The 22,637-nt window shown below is 46.6% G+C and overlaps 1 protein-coding gene across 1 annotated transcript in view; it reads right to left on the reverse strand.

The window, feature by feature from the left end:
* The window catches only part of HPSE2 (heparanase 2 (inactive)), a 419,309-nt gene that overhangs the window by 14,090 nt on the left and 382,582 nt on the right, over positions 1-22,637 (reverse strand). Inside the window, exon 11 of the mRNA XM_068257797.1 lies at positions 6,307-6,453. Coding sequence (XP_068113898.1) covers positions 6,307-6,453 — 147 coding nt within the window. The remainder of the gene's footprint in view (positions 1-6,306; positions 6,454-22,637) is intronic.

Consider the following 22,637-nt stretch of genomic DNA (forward strand, 5'->3'; position numbering starts at 1 on the left):
AAGATACAGAGGCGCCAAAAGAATAAAAGGTAATTAAATGAACTTAAAAAACCAACTGGTTAAACAGAGGAGGCAGCGGTGGTCTTACCCCCTCCAAACAGACACAGGCAAGGACTGCGATTCAGACAGTCAACAATTTATTCGGAACTCCAAAAAACAATGCAACGTGTTTCACGGGCCATACATCCCGCTTCCTCAGGCAAAATACTGTAGGAGTCACAGCATCTGTATTATATCAGCGAGCTCGGCGCCTCTGTCTTGTACACTACATGGATGTATTTAGATCAGTGGTGGGCAGACTTTTCTTCAATCAGGCCGCATTCCTCTAGACCGGGGATGTCGACTTCAAATACAAAGTGGGCCGAAAGTGAGCTCTGGGACCAAGTCACGGGCCGACCTCAATGTCTAGTGGCCACCTCCCCCCTTATAAAGTTCCCTGGTGTCTGAGAGCCCCCCTCATCCCCTATACAGTTCCCTGGTGTCTAATGCCTCCTCCTCTTTAAACAGTTGTCTAGTGGCCCCTCCCTCCCCTATACAGTTCTAGTGCTGTCCCCTCCCCATATGGCTTCCCTGATGACCTAGGGCTTACCCTCCAATGTAGCTTCCCTGGTGGTCTAGAGTGGGCCAAACATAATGCAAAGTGTAGAAACCACCTGAGGGCCAAATTTGATGGCACCGAGGGCCAGATTTGGCCCACGGGCGGAAGTTTGACATGTATTATCTAGAATGAGGCCCGATCCTACCGGTTCTCTCTCCCTCTGGACTTGAGTATGTGCGAAGTGATTGGGTGTAATTCACCCAATCACTAGTTCCAGAGGTGATCTCCATTGTGACGTTGGCATCATGAGACACGGCGTATCACATGATGCCTGCACTGCTATGGAGATGAGTGATTGGGTGACTGCATTGTGTAAGGACGACCGGAGGGACAGGATAAGACAGGCGGAATCCTGCCCTCTAGAGTTGGGATGGCTTCATAGCGGCTACGGCCGAAGATGGCCCATGGCCCGTTTTTTGCCCAGGCCTGATTTAGATACATACCTTGGGAGAGGGAAGCAAGGACATACGTGGCCACACAATGTGCAGTAGCCCCTGACGGACCCTGGGCACTGAGGGGGCCCACAGACTACAGGGAGCTGGAGAAAGCCATTTTGTTTTATTTGTCTCACACTTTTAAGGGAACCTGAGGGGAGAGTGATTACCGGTCACCATATTTACTCTCTTTTAAAGAATACCAGTTACCTGGCTGTCCTGCTGATTTATATGGCATCAGTAGCGTTCAAATCATACACCTGAAATAAGCATGTGGCTAATCCAGTTACACGTCAGTCAGAAACACTTTATATGCTGCATGCTTGTTCATGGGCTATGACTAAAGGTACTTGAGGCAGAGGATCAGCAGGACAGCCAGGCAATGTGCATTGTGTCAAAGGAAATAAATGTCAACAGCCCTATCCATCTCATCTCAGGTTCTCAAAGAAGGGACACTGCATCAGTCCTCTCACTGTCACATATGCCATCCCATCTTCCCCTAATAAATCTACATCTTAAAAGTGACTTCATTTACATGTATAACGATGTCCAAAGGCAATAGAAAGGCTTGGTCAATTACCTTTTCATCTCTAGATCTGTACAGAAGACAAGAGGAGATGAACTACGTTTGGAGGAAAGGAGATTTAATCACCTGTTTTGAAAGGTGAGAGTGTTTTAAAGTGAACCTCCAGACTAAAAATCTACTCAGCAGCACTGAAAAGGCTCGGTGTTTCTTTAACAGTTTCACAGCATCCGAACTTTGTTTTTCTTACCCAAGCCTCATTTTTAGCTGCACAGAAGAAATCTGCCCGGGCATTTTTCCCCTGATGCTGTGCAAAGCATGATGGGATTTCTGATGTTGTTGTTCTTCTTCTGCTGTTTTGGTACAATTTTTTTTTTTAATTTTGAATTTGAAATTTGAAGCCTAGCGTGCTCAGCTGGGTGGGGTGATCAGGACACAGGACAGTTGGAACTGTGTCTCATGCTCCCTGTCACCTCCTTTCAACCAAAAAGACGGCTGCCCCCATGGAATCACAAACATTTGCCTGTTCTTTTAAAACAGGGTGGGTAAGAGGTTATATTAACCATCTATTTTAATTAACATAACTAATGTAACTTAATAACAGTATGTTTGTTTAGGCTGAAGTTCCCCTTTAAAGTGGACCTAAACGTTTGCACAGCACATGATAAAAAGTCTTTATTCCACATAGCTGCTAAAGAAATCCTTGTCTCTGTGTTCTGTGGTGGTTTAGGTAGACAAAAATGTCTGATTAGATCAGCAAGTGTAAATAGACGGTAGGAGAGTTCTGCCTAGGCAGCTAGCACCAAAGCAGGTCGTTTCGGCGCTTAGGCGCCCCATAGCTGCAATGTAATACTGTGCTGTAAAACTCGGAGGGGGAATAGTATTTAACACCGTTTGGAAGTTTGCAGCAGCAGGGAGAACCGTCATTCTGCTCTCCTGACGCCAAATGCACCGGAAGGCACTAGCTCACTACAAGTACACTAAGCTCTCCACAATCTCTCTCCTGTACATCTCCTCACTAGTTTCCAGATACCAACCCAACCGCAATCTCAGATCTGCACACAAGCTTCTTCTATCCTCTTCTACAATTACCTCCTCACATTCACGCGAACAAGACTTCTCACGTGCCTCACCCCTCCTCTGGAATGCCCTTCCACAGCACATTCGCCACTCTTCCACCCTTGAAATCTTTAAACTCTCCCTTAAAACTCACCTTTTCCGACAAGCATATGCTCTATCTTAGACCATGCACCCTTCAACCTCACGTCTAGTTTTACTCCTTAGTAAATAACCTAATCACGCACTGCCTGTATATATATATATATATATATATATATATATATTGTATACTTCCCCACCTCTTGTTTCTACCTCATTCCTTTAGATTGTAAGCTCACAAGGGCAGGGTTCTCTCACCCTTTTGTGTCTTGGAATGTTATTCATTTCATAGCTTGCACTGTTATACATTTTATTCATCATATTACATCTGGAATTGTAATCAAACGTTCTGTATTTTGTACCAGTGTCCATATTTGATGTTTATCATTGTCTGTATCATTATGTACCCCTTGTTTTTTTCCCCAATTTGTACAGCACCACAGAACATGTTGGCGCTTTATAAATAAAAATAATAAAAAGTGAATCGGAGGTAAGAGTGATATGGATGTAGCCATATTTATTTCCTTTTAAACAATACCAGTTGCCTGGCAGTCCTGCTGATCTTCTGCCTCTAATCCCTTTAGCTATAGCCCCTGAACAAGCATGCAGCAGATCAGGTGCACTGACTCAGGTTTTACTGGGTTCCCAATATGCTTGTTCCAGGGTTTTGACCAGGGCTTTGGGGTCGGAACAATTTTGGGTACCTGGAGTTGAAGTCGGAGGTTTCATAAACTAAGGAGTTGGAGTCAGAGTTGGAGTTGGAGGATTTTGGTACTGACGCCACAGCCCTGGTTTTCACTTAGACAATACATATGCCAGAAGATCAAGAGGACTGCCAGGCAATTGTTTACAAGGAAATAAATATGGCAGCCTCCATGTCCCTCTCACCTCATGTCCCCTTTAAAGTCCAACTCCAGCCTCAAAATGTCTTCTGGTTTAGATAGACTGGTGAAGGATGGATTTCATTATTTCATTAATTTTTTTCTATTGAGCAGATTTCCTACCTCAGTGAAACCACAGGAAGTGAAATCAAATATTTTCCTATCACGACACCCGGGGAGCCATCAGTACCCAGGGTGTCACCAGGAACAGGAAGTACATGAACATCTACCAGATTCAAAGAAAACACAATATGCCGTTTTATATCTCGAGGGTATAAAACGGCATACGGTATATACTCGAGTATAAGTCTAGAAATTTCAGTCTGATTAACATTATAAAAGTATAGGGGTGACTTATACACGAGTCACAGGCAACTCTGAGCACGCTGAGTGATATTCCCATTTGCAGCAATTTACCCAGTCGTAAGTGACACTTTGAGGAAAGGGAATGCCAAGAAAACACAGGTGAGATAGTCCCGGCCACAACTATTAACAAGGAAAGGGGCAGCGGGGAAATACTGGGCTGCAGGAGGAGGAGTGAATAATTGCACCACTTGGTGGCCTGGAGGAGGTATTGGCTTCCCTTAAGGGACAGGAGGGATTAATGGCTGCAATACTGTATGCAGTTGAGTCATTAACCCCTCCTGATCCCCAAGTGCAGCCATTACCTTTGCTGGGTAGACTTATACTTACCGTATTTTTCGCCGTATAAGACGCACTTTTTCTTCCCCAAAATGTTGGGGGAAAAGTGGGTGCGTCTTATGCGGCGAAGGTACGGATTTCGGGATGCAGAGATGCGCAGGGAAGCACTATATACATTACCTGCTCCTGCCGCCGCGCTCCTGGCTCCAATCCTGGCTCCCCGATCCTCTTCTTCCATCTACCGCTGCCCGCTGCTGCCCCCGCCGAACATCGCTGGCCGGTCTTAGCCGCATGGATACGCTATCAGCACACCACGTGCCGGGGTCCCGCATGCCGCCGAACGCTGGCCGGTCCTAATTAGCCGCGCAGGGATACACTATCAGCACACCACGTGCGCCGGGGTCACGCATACGCATGTGTGACCCGGCGCACGCTGATAGCGTATCCCTGCGCGGATAATTAGGACCGGCCAGCGTTGTTCAGCGGCATGCGTGACCCCGACACGTGGTGTGCTGATAGCGTATCCCTGCGGCTAAGACCGGCAAGGGATGTTCGGCGGGGGCAGCAGCGGGCAGCGGTAGATGGAAGAAGAGGATCGGGGAGCCAGGAGCGCGGCGGCAGGAGCAGGTAATGTATGTGTACTCACACTACCTGCACAGGGGGACACCGGCACTGGAGGACACACCGACAGTTGGGCCACAGGCACAGGGGATGCTACCACAGGGGACACTGCTACAACAGGGGGACACTGCCACAACAGGGGGACACTGGCACAACAGGGGGACACTGCCACAACAGGGGGACACTGCCACAACAGGGGGACGGGGGACACTGGCACAGGGGGCTGCAGGCAGAACAGGGGGACGCTACCACAGGGGACACTGCTACAACAGGGGGACACTGCCACAACAGGGGGACACTGCCACAACAGGGGGACACTGCCACAACAGGGGACACTGCCACAACAGGGGGACACTGCCACAACAGGGGGACACTGCCACAAGAGGGGGACACTGGCACAACAGGGGGACACTGGCACAATAGGGGACACTGCCACAGGGGACACTGCCACAACAGGGGGACACTGCCACAACAGGGGGACAATGCCACAACAGGGGGACGGGGGACACTGGCACAGGGGGCTGCAGGCAGAACAGGGGGACACGGCAGGCAGAACAGGGGGACACAGCAGGCACAAGGGGACACAGCAGGCACAGGGGGACACAGCAGGCACAGGGAGACACAGCACAGGGGGACACAGCAGGCACAGGGAGACACAGCACATAACACTGTCCCCATATGTGGTGTAATAGTATGTAATGTAACTGGAAAGGGGGAGGTAAAAAGTCCTTAAGACACCCCTGCATCATAGACACACCTAGGTTTAGTTTTTTCTTTTTTTCCTGATTTTTGCCCTCTAAATCTGGGTGCGTCTTATATGCCGGAGCGTCTTATACGGCGAAAAATACGGTAAGTCAATAAAAATTCCAGCTTAAAGCGGAATATAACCCTGCATTTCAACTTTGCTCTAAAACATTATTTACAGTATATTTTATGCAACCAGCATTTTTTTTTTACTAGACCAGCATTGGAAGGGTTACACAGAGCTTTAAAGTTCCTGGAGATTTCTGCAGATGCATCCGAAGCTGACATAGATACATTTTGTTTACATAAATGTATCTAAGTGTTGAATGTGACTCATCTCTGACTGAGAAGGAGCTGGAGGACAGCCAAAGAGTGTGTAACATTTCTCAATAGATACATTTAACTAAATAGAATGTAACAATCTGAACTTCTGCATATCTCTCCACAGAACTTTAAAGCTCTGTGTTTAACCCTTCCAATGCTGGTCTAGTAAAAAAAAAATGCTTTTTGCATATAATATGCTGTAAATAATGTTTTAGAGCAAAGTTGAAATGCAAGGTTATATTCCGCTTTAAGATGATTGAATATTGGAGTCGGCTTATACACAAGGTCGACTTGTATTCGAGTATATACGGTATATATAGATATTATTCTAACGGTCCATTACGCATAGGCTTGTTAACACCTTTTGCAATATCGGCTTACTTGGAGAGGATTCCCTCAGATCCATGTGGCTGCAGGAGATACTGGTGGACGGTCTTGTCCCTCAGTGTTCCCGCCAATTTGATTTTTTTCCTTGACCGATGAAGATTGATGATATAAAGCGTTATCGATCCTCGTACGTAATTATGGCTGCGGTGGGGGAGAAAAGGAAAACAAAGTCAGGTATACATCCTACATAACAGCAAAGCAATTCTGTAATATTACAAGCAATGCCCTATTAAAGATGAGCCCTGAGAGAACCTTACAGGACCTCTACCAAAAAGGGGAAAAAAATAAATCAATACATTGCTAAGTGAGAAGGTAAAACATAGGAGAAAAAACTGAAGAAATGATTGATATTCACCATGTAATTTCTTCATAATGTTTGATCCAAAATCATTCTGCAGGTCATCATCTTTACTGCTGGCAGACATGAAGAAAACTAAACAGCACCAATTGCCCTTAGCTATAGCCACACCCACTAACGATGCGATAGGCTAAAAGGTTGTTTTTGTTATAGATATATGTATGCACAGAAGGAGATACTGGTTGCTTGGCAGTTGGAAACAGCTGTTATTTCCCACAATGCAGCAAGGTTCACAGGCAGGAAACTGTCAGGACCATGGTCATGACATCACACTGTGGGAGGAGTTTAACCACAATATCAGCCATGCAGACCCCACTGATGATCTATTTGAGAAAAGGTGAAGATTTCTCCTGGGAAAGGGGGTATCAGCTACTGATTGGGATTCAACCAAGTTCAATCTTTGGTTACAGTTCCTTTTTAAATTAGTGTAAAGTTTTGTTTATGAACCGTGCAGAGTGTAGTAAATATCCTTTACGTAATGTATGGGTTATATCAAAGTTATGCTATTCTTTATAGCCCAGGTTTCCCCTAGATACATAGATACAAAATATTAAAGTGGACTCAAATTAAAAATACAAGATTTCAGAAATAAAATCTATTTTCTAAATTATAATAATAAATAGCAGCCTTTTTTCAGCTGCATGATGACAAATATAAAATATTTTACATTTAGGCTTCTTGCACACCAAGACGTTGCATTAGGTGGCACGTTAAGGTCGCATAACGTGCACCTAACACAACGTATGGTGCTGCAAGAGCCGACGGTAGAGTGAGCCGCGTTAGGCGGCTCGAGTCCTATAATGTCTCCCAGAGTGGCGCTGATTGGCCAGCGGGACCACGTGATGCGGAGCGAGACACTCTGCATCACGTGGTCCCGCCGGCCAATCAGCGCCCGCCAGTGCAGTGAATATTAAGTAGCCATGTGCGCGGCTACTGTAGCTGGCTCTCCCCGCCTCCTCTCCTCCCCCCGCTGCGCATGTGCAAACAGTCTAATGCGGCTATAGCCGCTCCAACGCCGTAGCATGCTGCACTTTGCACAGAACGTGCAGCGTTACATGTAACGCAACGTGGGCTGTGTGAACAGCCCACTTGTGTTACATTGCTGTGCGTTGGGGGAGCGTTACAGGTGCACTAACGTGCGCCTGTAATGTCTTGGTGTGTAAGCAGCCTTATTGGAGGAGCCCCTCTCTTCCTTTCATATTGCTGGGACAGAATCCGGCAGACTGGTGGAGTAGGTAGTGTCCGGCAAAGGAGGAATTGCTAATTAGGGCTGCTCAAATCCGACTCCGGGAGACACCCGGATAGTTGCTATCCAGATATCTCCCAGTAAACCTGTGTGGGGTGGGTCAAGCTTACCTGTCTGACGTCTTCTTCGTCTGTCCCTGGTGCCTCCCACAATGCGGTCCACGCACATCACGTGACTACAAACACTTCCTCCTTTAACCCGGAAGGAGGAAAGGGTTTGTAGTCACGTGACCGCCGCTTGGAAGGCATCGTGGGAGGCGCCAGAGACGGATGAAGAAGACGTCAGACAGGTAAGCTTGACCCCACCCCGCAAAGGTTTACTGGGAGATATCTGGATAGCAACTATCCGGGTGTTTCCCGGATCCGAATTTGAGTAGCCCTATTGCTAATGGCTGTATAACCACCTGTATAACCCTAGTTATGGAAAGAGAAGGGTGAAAAGCATGCACTGAAATGCTCATAGGCTTGACGGAGTGTTTATTTATCTTTGTATGTGTCAGAGTGCTTGTGAGAATCCGCTCAGCTGCCTGCGCAGGCAGGCAGCCTTTTGACCATTGTTTAGGTTTGCATGCTGCAGGACTCTGGAACAGAGACCTGTCTTTCCATTGCAAGTTCTGGTCTGTTCTCTTGCTGGGGAATTTGCATACATTCGTTATGCAAATCCCCTACCTGCCTTCTTTGATGACTGGCACTATAAGAGCTTTATGTTTCCCAGAAGGCTTTGCTGGACATTTTCTTCCATGGTCTGTTCCTGATGGATACTGCTGGTGTGTCAGCCATTGCTATCTAGTATAGTTAATTCCTGGGGGTTGCTTTAGGCTCCCCTTCTAGCCCAGTCAGGTTGTATTATCTGTATTGCCTGTTCTGTCTTGTCTTGCCTGTTGCCATTGTCCTGTCCCAACGGTGGTCGAAAGGAAATGGTTCTGATCTCTGTTCTTGGAGTATAGCTGGTGCAGCGGTTGCTACCAGCTATCTCTTCTGTTCTGTCTCCTGGGATCGCGCTAGCTACTTTTCGCTAGGGCTGGGGATCCTTCTGTTCTGTCTCCTGGGATCGCGCTAGCTACTTTTCGCTAGCGCTGGGGATCCTTCTGTTCTGCTACTCTGTACTCTGTGCCTGGATCGCGCTAGCCACTTTCCACTAGTGCTGTGGATCCTATCTCTCGCTTGTCCCTGTTTTCGTGTGTCTGTCTTGTCCGCTACGCTTGCTGGAGGCTCGGTGAGGTAACCGTTAAGCAAGCGCTCGCGTCCTCTGTTTCATGTTTGTCTGTTAATGGTTAGTTAGGCGTGCTTGTCTCTATTGTGCTTATCACGTGGAGATCACGCATAACCGCATGCACTGTTGCGAATGAGTGCGGTGTTCGCGGTTAGCTAGCGTTTGTTGTTTTCCGTATCTCCTTATTGTATTATTTGCTGTGCCTTTGCTACCCTCATATTCTATTCTGATCTGCCTTGTGTCACGTCTGGCGATCGCACCTCTCGCGATCGCGTTCCTATTTCATATCTGCTGTTGTGTGTGCGCGGTCGCGGGGTGGCGACTGGATTGGCGCACACACATACAACCTGTCCCTTTGCTCAATCTCATTCGCAATCGCCTCTCTTGCGATTGCGTTCTGCGCTTCGTACAATTCCTGTCTGGCACTTGTGGAGGTACAGAGGATTGGTTCCTCTGCACTCCCCAGCGCCATCTGCCGACAGGAATTTCCCTCTACAGGTGCGTAGCACCTTTTGCTGGGTGCCTGCAAATATACGCTTGTGGAAGATTTCCGCCGTGTCAGCGCACGCACTGTGCGCTGATCACGGAGAAAGTTCCACAATCGTTACAGAATGACCAGCCCAACCCAAACCCCCAGTGTAGACGGAATTTCTGATTTGTACGATTTTGTCGAGTTTGGGTCCTGTGTCTTTAAGAGCTTTAAAAGGATACATTCAGAGACCAAGGCGGAATTTCTTTCTGAATGTGTGAGGTTTTGTCTGAATCCCACCTTTCAGATTTCTGATCCGTCCACGTCGGCTCTTCTTTTTGCCTATGTGCTCTTAAAAGACGATTTGTTCACCTGGGCATATGATTTGTTAAAAATCAATTCCTGGAATGATAATCTGTATCAGTTTCTTGCAGTGATATTTTCTCACTGGTTTAAACTGCCTGGCTTGCCACCTGCTCTGATTGAGTGTGTAGCTGCTGATAGGTCAGCTGATCTTTCCCTTCCATGTAAAACCTTTGAGTATGACAATCAGTTCAACGTGTCTGTTGCCACTTCAGGTTTTAAACAGCAGACATGCAAAGTTGCAAAAAAGGGAAAAACTAAAAAGTGCAAGCATCTGAATAAAACACTCCCTAATGATGTGTATGATGATGTTGCTCAATCTCCAGGTTTTTTGCCCCAATCCAAAGCTTATGTGGATCCTGCTATAGGTAGGATCGCACACTATATTAAAGCAGTTAAAAAATCTGTTCTTGTTCCTGAACTCCACCCCTATGGAGATTATCTGGATACTGGCCTGTTTGAACCCCCATTTGCTTCCTGGGATGTTGGGGCCTTGCTGAAAGAATTCGATTTTGATTGGAAAGCCTTTTGCGATTTTTACATCGCAAAAAGCGAAAATGTCTTGAATGCTTGTCTCGATTCAATGTACCTTCTGATTGATTCCGATGAATGTGACAAGGATGATGTGGATCTGGTGATCTATGTATGGCAAACGATTTTGGATGAGTTGCACGCACACCAACCAATTGATTCCAATAAAGAGACATCGTTGTCGGATGATTGTTCCTGCCTTTCTGGGGTATAGCATGAGAGTCTTGACTTTGTGCGATCTGAAATGAATGAGTGTGCCGCTGTGGTTGATTCCTGTGCGAATCCTGAAGGATTCGCTCCTGACAGTGTGCAGTTTGAATCTGTGCGATCTGATGCCTGTTTCTCGGATGTTCCTGCAGATTGTGATCGGCATGAGTCTGCCGGTTTCCTCAAGGATGTGTGGAATCCTTTGTCATTTAGTAACAGATCTTAGAGATCTTCCGTCTGTGACCCTGCTATGGGGAAAAGTTCTCGACTATGCAGCGTCAAAAGTAAAATTAATATGCCTAATAAAGTTTGTCCTGTTGATGTCACTATTTCTTCTGCACATGAGTCTCTGTCTCACCCTGTTCACACCTGTAAGGGCCCGTTGCCTGGGGACAGTTGCTCCAGCGTTTCGGTCCTAGATGCCTTGCAGTCTGCTCCGCAGATCGCGGAGGTTTGCGCTATAGAAGCGTCAGTTTCACAACCTAAAGTGAATTTTGATTCGCAGGTTTTGCGTTCTGATTCCTCGGATTCGACATTATTAGCAGAGTCTAAGAGTGAGACAGCGCTTCAGTTTTGCGAATCTGATGCTGAACCCTCTTTGCCTTATTCAGAGATGCTTTCTCTGAACCTGCCCTGTACCATGAATAGAAACATGTTTTCCTTTCACACTGACGTTTGTGAGCCCCTTTCTTGCTCTGAGGGAAGTTCTGACTCTCCACCCTGTACTCTGGATGAGTCAATATTGCCTTGTACAATATCTCCTGCCCTGCCCCTAGAGGCTCGTCTAGGTATTGCTGCTATTTTTACCTGTTTTTCTGCAGTTTTGGAGTTGCAAGCTAGTTTGACTGCTACGCAGAATTCCGGGTGCAGTGAGATTGAAGTTAGGGAGTCAGTGTGTGTTCCAATAAATATACCTGTACATTCCCCTCATGATGATGAGATCCAGTCTCAGTTTGTGGTGGAATCTTCCCTGGGACATCTGCCCTGTTCACAAAATAAAGTTCCAGTTTTGCCCTGTAACATGGATAGTACAGAATCCTTCTTAGAAAACTTGAAAAATGATGTTCTGGAGGTCTCCGAGTTCCTCCCAAAGGGTGCAGAACTTGTAGGAGATGTCTCCTGCCCCCCAGGTCCTTCTGAGGTGTTGCCCACTTCCGTAGGCATTGCTGCCTTGCTGGCTACCTTTTCAGCTCTGGTGGAGCTTCAGTCATGTGTAATCAATGATGATATTGCAGTTACAGAAAATTCTGAATTTGAGTCCGAGTCTTCTTTTGAAAGACCAGTACTGCTTTTGGTCTTGTCGTGTCGGACTCTGAGGTTGGCAGTTCCCCGACATGTCCTGAGGTTTCTCCTGTACTAGTGTACCCCGATGTGCTCTGTGACCCAGAAAGCCCAAGTGTGCCTCGGTTACCAGCGTACTCAGATGTTTCCTCAGTGGAGACATGTTCCGATATAGCCTGCCTGCTTGCATGCCCAGAAGTGGTCCCTGAAAGTCCTGATCTTGATGGGTGTCCTGCTAATTTTGAGTCTGGAATGATCATAGGTTCCATAGGGGTTCTTGGTGGTTCTCCATGTGAGCCTGGTGAGCGTTCTGGCTTCTTGGGATCTCTGCGGAGCTTCAAGGCGTTCTGGGAGATTCCAGGAAAGGTTTTGCTTGGTGCCCTGAATACGATCAGCAATGGCTTTGGTGTTGTAAGGGACACTTCGAACAGGTATTGCGGCAGGTTTGGTATTCTTGGACGCTCCTTGGAAGGTGGTGGGTATTGTCTGGAGGGTGTCGATGGCTTCTTCTCTGGTGTCCACAGTCCTGATGGGTGTTACGCTGAGACTTGTAGTGCTGATGGGCATGTTTCGGTGGCTTCTGCTTCCGATGAGGTCGGTTTCGGATGGACTGACTCTGGAATTGGGCCTTGTTGGGCTGCCCCGACCTTCATGAGTCTTTGTAACGATTGTGGGATATCTCCGTGTTCAGCGCACAAAGATGTGCGCTGACACTGCGGAGGTCCTCCACAAGCGTGTCAAGATACTAGAACCCAGCTTTTGGTGCAAGCACCAGTAGAGGGAAAATTCCTGTCGGCAGATGGCGCTGGGGAGTGCAGAGGAACCAATCCTCTGTACCTCCACAAACGCCAGACAGGAATTTGTACGAAGCGCAGAACGCAATCGCAAGAGAGGCGATTGCGAATGAGATTGAGCAAAGGGATAGGTTGTATGTGTGTGCGCCAATCTAGTTGCCACCCTGCGACCGCGCACACACAACAGCAGATACGAAATAGGAACGCGATCGCGAGAGGTGCGATCGCCAGACGAGACACAAGGCAGAACAGAACAGAATACGAGGTTAGCAAAGGCACAGCAAATAATACAATGAGGAGATACGGAAAATAATAAACGCTAGCTAACCGCGAACACCGCACTCATTCGCAACAGTGCACGCGGTTTATGCGCGGTCTCCACGTGATAAGCACAACAGAGACAAGCACGCCTAACTAACCATAGACAGACAAACATGAAACAGAGGACGCGACGCTTGCTTAACGGTTACCTCACCGAGCCTTCAGCAAGCGGTCGCAACAGACAAGACAGACACACGAAAACAGAAACTAGGCAGAGAGGATCCACCGCTCTTCCGCCAGAGCAAGTGTGATCCGAGCAGGAACACAGATCAGAAGGATCCACAGCCGCTACCGCTAGAGGCCAGTGCGATCCAAACAAGACAGAACGATTCGCTATCAACCGCCGCTGGTGACAGCGCAATCGCGACAGACAAGACAGAACAGAAGGATCCCCGGCGCTAGCAAAAAGTAGCTAGCGCGATCCCAGGAGACAGAACAGAAGGATCCCCGGCACTAGCAAAAAGTAGCTAGCGCGATCCCAGGAGACAGAACAGAAGAGATAGCTGATAGCAACCGCTGCACCAGCTATACTCCAAGAACGGAGATCAGAACCATTTCCTGTCCACCACCATAGGGACAGGACAATGGCAAACAAGCAAGACAAGACAGTACAGGCAATACAGATAATACAACCTGACTGAGCTAGAAGGGGAGCCTAAAGCAACCCCCAGGAATTAACTATACTAAGATAGCAGTGGCTGACACTCCAGGTGAGTCCAGCAGGAACCAACCTCTATGAGCAGCGAAGCATTGTGGGACACACATAGTACTTATAGTACACGCCTCCAATGAATGTGGCCAGGCAATTTGCATGACAACGTATGCAAATTCCTCAGCAAGCACAAGCTGCAAAACTGACAGAAGGACTTCTTTCCAGAGTCCTGCAGCATGCAGACCTGAATAATGATCAAAAGGCTGCCTGCCTGCGCAGGCAGCTGAGCGGATCGTTACAGTACCCCCCCCTCTAGGGACGAATTCCAGACGTCTTTCAAAACTGGCGTTACCAAAAAACTCTAACTGAAGACTCATGAAGGTCGGGGCAGCCCGACAAGGTCCAATTCCAGAGTCAGTCCACCCGAAACCGACCTCATCGGAAACAGAAGCCACCGAAACATGCCCATCAGTACTACCAGTCTTAGCGTAACACCCATCAGGACTGTGAATACCAGAGAAAAAGCCATCGACACCCTCCAGACAATACCCACCACCTTCCAACGAGCGTCCGAAAATACCAAACCTGCCACAATACCTGTTCGAAGTGTCCCTTACAACACAAAAGCCACCGTTGATCTTATCCAGGGGACCAAGCAAAATCTCTCCCGGAATCTCCCAGAACCTTTTGAAGCTCCACAGAGATCCCAAGAGGGCAGAACAATCACCAGGCTCACATGGAGAATTACCAAGAACCCCCATGGAACCAATGACAATTCCGGATTCAGAATTACGAGGACACCCATCAAGATCAAGACTTTCAGGGACCACTTCTGGGCATGCAAGCAGGCAGGCTAAATCAGAGCATGTCTCCACCGAGGAAGCATCTGAGTACGCTGGTAACCGAGGCACACTTGGGCTTTCTGGGTCACAGAGCACACTGGGGTACACCAGCACAGGAGAAACCTCAGTACATGTCGGGGAACTGCCAACCTCAGAGTCCGGCACGACAAGACCAAAACCAGTACCAGACAGAGAATCATCATGAGTGGAGGTCACAGGCACTGTACTTTCACAAGAAGACTCGGATACAAATTCAGAAATTTCTGTGACAATAATATCATCATTGACTACATATGAGTGAAGCTCCATCAGAGCTGAAAAGGTAGCCAGCAAGGCAGCAATGCCTACGGAAGAGGGTAACACCTCAGAAGGACTTGGGGGGCAGGAGACATCTCCTACAAGTTCTGCACCCTTTGGGAGGAACTCTGAGACCTCCAGAACATCAAACAAGACCTCAGGAACATCATTTTTCAAGTTTTCTCGGAAGGATTCTGAACTATCCATGTTACAGGGCAAAACTGGAAGTTTATTTTGTGGACAGGGCAGATGTCCCAGGAATGGTTCCACCATAACCTGAGACTGAGAAATTTCAGACTTTACAGAAACAATTTTTTTATTTGTAATTGCTATGGGCAACGGTTTTTTCAGCTGAGAAGTCTTCCTTTTTTTCCTGCTTTTAGTCCTTGCTGCTTTAGGTGGCTGCTGTTTAGACACAGGGGAATAGTTACTGCATTCATTTTCAAACTGAATGGTTTTGCATGAAGTAGGTAGAGCAGCTGACTCATTAGCAACTACACACTCATACAGGGCAGGTGGCAAGCAAGGCAACTCAAACCAGTAGGAGAATGTAAATGTAAGAAACTGATATAGATTATCATTCCAAGAATTGTCTTGCAAGATTTCATGAGCCCATACAAACAGATCATCTTTCAAAAGCACATAAGCTAATTGGAGAGCAGACGTGGACGGATCAGTAATTTGAAAAGTAGGATTCAGACAAAATTTTACGCATTCAGAGAGAAAATCCTCTTTCGTCTCTGAATTTAATATTTTGAAACTCTTAAAGACACAGGAACCATACTCAGCAAAATCGTACAAATCAGAAATTCCCTCTACACTGGGGTTTTGGGTTGGGCTGCTCATAATGTAACGATTGTGGGATATCTCCGTGTTCAGCGCACAAAGATGTGCGCTGACACTGCGGAGGTCCTCCACAAGCGTGTCAAGATACTAGAACCCAGCTTTTGGTGCAAGCACCAGTAGAGGGAAAATTCCTGTCGGCAGATGGCGCTGGGGAGTGCAGAGGAACCAATCCTCTGTACCTCCACAAACGCCAGACAGGAATTTGTACGAAGCGCAGAACGCAATCGCAAGAGAGGCGATTGCGAATGAGATTGAGCAAAGGGATAGGTTGTATGTGTGTGCGCCAATCTAGTTGCCACCCTGCGACCGCGCACACACAACAGCAGATACGAAATAGGAACGCGATCGCGAGAGGTGCGATCGCCAGACGAGACACAAGGCAGAACAGAACAGAATACGAGGTTAGCAAAGGCACAGCAAATAATACAATGAGGAGATACGGAAAATAATAAACGCTAGCTAACCGCGAACACCGCACTCATTCGCAACAGTGCACGCGGTTTATGCGCGGTCTCCACGTGATAAGCACAACAGAGACAAGCACGCCTAACTAACCATAGACAGACAAACATGAAACAGAGGACGCGGCGCTTGCTTAACGGTTACCTCACCGAGCCTTCAGCAAGCGGTCGCAACAGACAAGACAGACACACGAAAACAGAAACTAGGCAGAGAGGATCCACCGCTCTTCCGCCAGAGCAAGTGTGATCCGAGCAGGAACACAGATCAGAAGGATCCACAGCCGCTACCGCTAGAGGCCAGTGCGATCCAAACAAGACAGAACGATTCGCTATCAACCGCCGCTGGTGACAGCGCAATCGCGACAGACAAGACAGAACAGAAGGATCCCCGGCGCTAGCAAAAAGTAGCTAGCGCGATCCCAGGAGACAGAACAGAAGGATCCCCGGCACTAGCAAAAAGTAGCTAGCGCGATCCCAGGAGACAGAACAGAAGAGATAGCTGATAGCAACCGCTGCACCAGCTATACTCCAAGAACGGAGATCAGAACCATTTCCTGTCCACCACCATAGGGACAGGACAATGGCAAACAAGCAAGACAAGACAGTACAGGCAATACAGATAATACAACCTGACTGAGCTAGAAGGGGAGCCTAAAGCAACCCCCAGGAATTAACTATACTAAGATAGCAGTGGCTGACACTCCAGGTGAGTCCAGCAGGAACCAACCTCTATGAGCAGCGAAGCATTGTGGGACACACATAGTACTTATAGTACACGCCTCCAATGAATGTGGCCAGGCAATTTGCATGACAACGTATGCAAATTCCTCAGCAAGCACAAGCTGCAAAACTGACAGAAGGACTTCTTTCCAGAGTCCTGCAGCATGCAGACCTGAATAATGATCAAAAGGCTGCCTGCCTGCGCAGGCAGCTGAGCGGATCGTTACAGTCTTCAGTTAGAGTTTTGTGATGATACCAGTTTTGAGGGATGTCTGGAATCCATCCCTAGAGGGGGGGGGGGGGGGGGTACTGTGAGAATCCGCTCAGCTGCCTGCGCAGGCAGGCAGCCTTTTGACCATTGTTTAGGTTTGCATGCTGCAGGACTCTGGAACAGAGACCTGTCTTTCCATTGCAAGTTCTGGTCTGTTCTCTTGCTGGGGAATTTGCATACATTCGTTATGCCATTTCCCTACCTGCCTTCTTTGATGACTGGCACTATAAGAGCTTTATGTTTCCCAGAAGGCTTTGCTGGTCATTTCCCTTCCATGGTCTGTTCCTGATGGACACTGCTGGAGTGTCAGCCATTGCTATCTAGTATAGTTAATTCCTGGGGGTTGCTTTAGGCTCCCCTTCTAGCCCAGTCAGGTTGTATTATCTGTATTGCCTGTTCAGTCTTGTCTTGCCTGTTGCCATTGTCCTGTCCCAACGGTGGTCGAAAGGAAATGGTTCTGATCTCTGTTCTTGGAGTATAGCTGGTGCAGCGGTTGCTACCAGCTATCTCTTCTGTTCTGTCTCCTGGGATCGCGCTAGCTACTTTTCGCTAGCGCTGGGGATCCTTCTGTTCTGTCTCCTGGGATCGCGCTAGCTACTTTTCGCTAGCGCTGGGGATCCTTCTGTTCTGCTACTCTGTACTCTGTACCTGGATCGTGCTAGCCACTTTCCGCTAGTGCTGTGGATCCTATCTCTCGCTTGTCCCTGTTTTCGTGTGTCTGTCTTGTCCGCTACGCTTGCTGGAGGCTCGGTGAGGTAACCGTTAAGCAAGCGCTCGCGTCCTCTGTTTCATGTTTGTCTGTTAATGGTTAGTTAGGCGTGCTTGTCTCTATTGTACTTATCACGTGGAGATCGCGCATAACCGCGTGCACTGTTGCGAATGAGTGCGGTGTTCGTGGTTAGCTAGCGTTTGTTGTTTTCCGTATCTCCTTATTGTATTATTTGCTGTGCCTTTGCTACCCTCATATTCTATTCTGATCTGCCTTGTGTCACGTCTGGCAATCGCACCTCTCGCGATCGCGTTCCTATTTCATATCTGCTGTTGTGTGTGCGCGGTCGCGGGGTGGCGACTGGATTGGCGCACACACATACAACCTGTCCCTTTGCTCAATCTCATTCGCAATCGCCTCTCTTGCGATTGCGTTCTGCGCTTCGTACAATTCCTGTCTGGCACTTGTGGAGGTACAGAGGATTGGTTCCTCTGCACTCCCCAGCGCCATCTGCCGACAGGAATTTCCCTCTACAGGTGCGTAGCACCTTTTGCTGGGTGCCTGCAAATATACGGTTGTGGAAGATTTCCGCCGTGTCAGCGCACGCGTTGTGCGCTGATCACGGAGAAAGTTCCACAATCGTTACAGTGCTGCAACTAAATATTTTGAATTAAAAAATGTTTGGTTTGGGTCCGCTTTAAGTGCCTAAAATACCCCATCTATACAAGTCTTTAAGAAAATTAATAATTTTTTAGAAAAAATTAAATCTCAATCAAAAAAAAAATCCAGATAAACCTGCACAAGGCAATTTTTTACTTGTTGTCTAAATGATAACAGTAGTAGAAATGTTATTTTATTTTAAATAAAAAAAGTCACAGCAGTTATAATCAAACTAGCAGAACACATTTTTTGAATCCAACAATCTATGCTTCCTGAAAAGACTCTCATCTCTGAGGTACACACTATGAGATGTTCTGGCAGATTTACTGGCAGATCAATAATTTCCAACATCTCCGCTCTGATTTCTGATCGATTTCCGACTGTTTTCCCTTCACTTCTATCGGAAATCGATCGGAAATCAGATCGGAGATGTTGGAAATAATTGATCTGACAGTAAATCTGCCAGAGAATATCATACCGGTAGTGTGTACCTAGAATAATTAAGGCACAACCAATTTGATTATTTAAATACACTACAAATATAAAGTGTATTTAATTATTTAACACAGAGGTAAAGCATCCAACTAGTGAGAGATCATCGGTTTTCTGATGTGTTGTCAACAGCACATTTTTTTAGGACCAGTACAAGAAAAGAAAACGTCCATCAGTTCTTTCCATTGATTTTTATTCTTACACAGCTGCACAATCCCCACCTCTAAAGATACATTTTCCTGCAATACAAAACCGGAATTGGTTTATAACTGGCGCAGAAGAATATACAACAATTCCTTATTTAAATCTTTTTTGGGGAATTTTATATGTTTCAATTCACTACAAAGCCATTTTTAATATATTGCATTTACAAAAATATATATATAAAAAGAGAGAGAGTGAGAGAGCGAGAAAGGGGTAATAGCCCATATGCAATTTACTTTTTCTCCTGAGTTACAACTGAAAAAGTACACAAAAGTTGGTGAAAATTGACTATCAAATCTATTTTGAGTATTTTCTTGCTTGCTGGTGATTTAAAAGACATTATCTAATAAGGTGTAAAAATATCACCTAGGAGAAAACTCAGGAGAAAAGTGAATTGCATATGGGCCCATGTGTTTAACCACTTTATCCACCACTACACAGTATATCTACGTCCTCTGTGACTTCATCTAAGCCAGGAGTCAGTAGATATACGTCTTGTAGCAGAAGCAGTGCTGTGCAGGATTGGACTTGCTCCTGTGCACATTTCTGGCACTATCTGATGCAGCACTAATTGGTGAATGGGAATATATGTTTCCTGAGCTAATGAGATTGATTTTTACTATTAAAAATACTTTTATTTTCTCAGTTCACAGTGAAAAATACACTCTGTAGCATTATTTCAGAATCAAATATCTTCACCATAAATTGTGACAGGAACATAATCTAAGTTTTGTGATAAGCGGTAAGAATAGCCAAACAAAATTTGTGGTTTTTATCTACAGTAGTGCTTTTTATTTTTAAACTAGAATTAGTAAGTAAAACTGAGAAATAATGTGTTGTTTCTATTTTTTTCCTGGTTTTTCCATTAAAATTCATAGAAAACTTAATTGTTTGAGGGGAAAAATGGCATACAATGAAAGCCTAGTTTGTCTTGAAAAAAACAATATATATTTAATTTCTGTGTCATAAGTAGGGATAAAGTTATTGCTGATTTAATATAGACATAACTAAACTGTCAAAACTGCTCTGGTCCATAAGTGGGAAACAAGGTCTGGATGTGAAGTGGTTAATAAGAAATGTAAATACATTTACGAATACTAATCCTCTATAATAAAACCCTTTTGTCTCTGTGTCCCATCCCTGCACTTCCTGTGTGTGTGTCCCGTCTTTTGTGCTACTGCCCATGTGCAGGGAGGGAGGACGGGGCCAGAAGGGGCGTGCAGCGGGCGTGTGCATGCGCAGTGTGACTGTACGGCGGTCACGGGGGAGGATGAGAGGGGAGGAGAGGGAGGCGGGGTTTCAATACAGACCTAGAGCCTAGGTCTCTAGGTCTACTAGTATTAAATAGTTAAAATAACAAGGCATCATTTTGACAATTAACAGCTGCAAAATATATTAAAAAAAAAAGTCTGATAAGACATATAGTATACTTTAATTTCTGTTTTCTAACAATGTATTTCTGTCTCAAAACAAAAAAAAAGTTTACATTATATTAATATTTGTTTTGCGTTTGTGTGCATATAGTATTGCAGTTCTTTCAAGGTGCTCCGAGCAGAAGCTGCCAGGTGGATTCATTACAAGTGGCTGCCAAAGATTTGTTTAATGGAAGAGCAAAAGAGTAATCAAGGCTTCAGCTCCTGCTCCACCCAGCTAATTATTCATTCAGGGAAATGGGTAGTGTAACGATTGGTGTCAGCAAGAGGCACAAATATCTGATTAAGTGGTGATATACAGAATCACCACTAATGCAGATATGTTAGAGTGAAATAGTAAGTATCTTCCTGATGGTAAATCAGCGGAAGGCTCACTAACACGGTAAGTGCCTGAAATGATCTACTCAGACCAGTGTCACACCCCGAACCTTGATTATTGGGGATCCGCAGTATCGCCAACAATACAAGGATAGACCCGATTATATAGCAATCTGCGGAATTGCTAATAATGCGGGTAGATGTAAAGCAGTGGACACACGAACAACATGGAAATATACAAAGCAGTAAATATTCACAAAGTTGTGGAAATATCCACCACACGGCAATTCCTCAGAGGTGTGGTTACCTCTGAATGGGAACCCCGTGTGTGAGATCCCCCAAAGTGGCAGTGGAGGAATCTCGGCCTCTGGCAGTAACGGTCTGCTAGGGCCGGCGTCTCAGGGAGGCAAGCCTCAGATAATAACCCAACAGTAGGAGACGTTCCACTGAAGGGAGCAAGGTCAGACAGAAAGAGGTTCGGCAACAGTACAGGCGGCAACAGTACAGAGACGTGAGACGAGAGAATAGTCAGGAACCAAGCCAATAGTCGTTAACGGTACGGGCTGGCAGAGTACAGAATCAGGAAGCAGAAGAGAAGTCAAGACAGGCACAGAATCATACACAGAGAATCAATAACAATAATAATAATCTCCTAGTCTAGGTGTGAAGTCCTTGGTTTCAACACCTGGGATCTAGTCTAAGGTCTGAGTGCTGACACAGGGTATCGCAAACACAGACAAAGTGTGACTGAAAAGCACTTCCTTATATACTGCCTGGGAGAGAAGTCTCCACCCCAGGCAGCAACCAATCAGAGCAGGCTAAAATGTCAGCTGACCTCCAGGTCAGCTGACACGCTTTCTAAGAGTATAAAGGCGTGTCTGGTGTGCGGCCGCACCCCCTAGAGGCAAGATGGCAGAACCCTGGTGAACAGCATGTTGGTGAGTTTGGAGCAGAGTGCTCGGACGGGTGTGCGCAGCGGATGCGGACGAATTTCCGCATCCCGCGTTGGAAGGTCCGCTTGCCGGACTGGATGCGACCATATTTCCGCAATCCATCCGGCGTTGCAGATTTTTCGTTACAGTACCCCTCCCTCTAGGCGTGGACTCCGGACACGTCCCACCTGGCCTGTCAGGATGGAGCTCATGGAACCGTCTCCTAAGTTTATCAGCATGTAAATCACCTGCTTTGACCCAGGATCTTTCCTCTAGACCGTACCCTCTCCAATGCACCAAATACTGCACTGAACCCTGAACTCGTCTGGAGTCCAAGATCTCCTCAACCTCCCATTCAGGCTCACCATCAACCATGACAGGGTGAGGAGGGGGGGAATCCACCTGAACAGCTGGTTTCAGGAGTGACACATGAAAGGCTTTCCCCACCTTTAGAGACTGCGGTAACCTGACTCTGTAAGTAACACGATTAACCCTTTCGGAAATTGGATATGGTCCAATATACCTGGGCCCCAGTTTCGCGGATGGCTGCCTCAGAGCTATATGACGAGTTGATATCCAAACTCTGTCTCCTGGTTTAAACTCCCACTCCGCAGACCGTCTCTTATCTGCCTGCCTCTTCTGTATGATGAAAGCCTTTTTTAAATTTTCTCCGACATTAGCCCAAATCCTCTTGAAAGATTCCTGC

Source organism: Hyperolius riggenbachi, chromosome 10 (genome assembly GCF_040937935.1).
Source record: "Hyperolius riggenbachi isolate aHypRig1 chromosome 10, aHypRig1.pri, whole genome shotgun sequence".
Taxonomy (NCBI): domain Eukaryota; kingdom Metazoa; phylum Chordata; class Amphibia; order Anura; family Hyperoliidae; genus Hyperolius; species Hyperolius riggenbachi.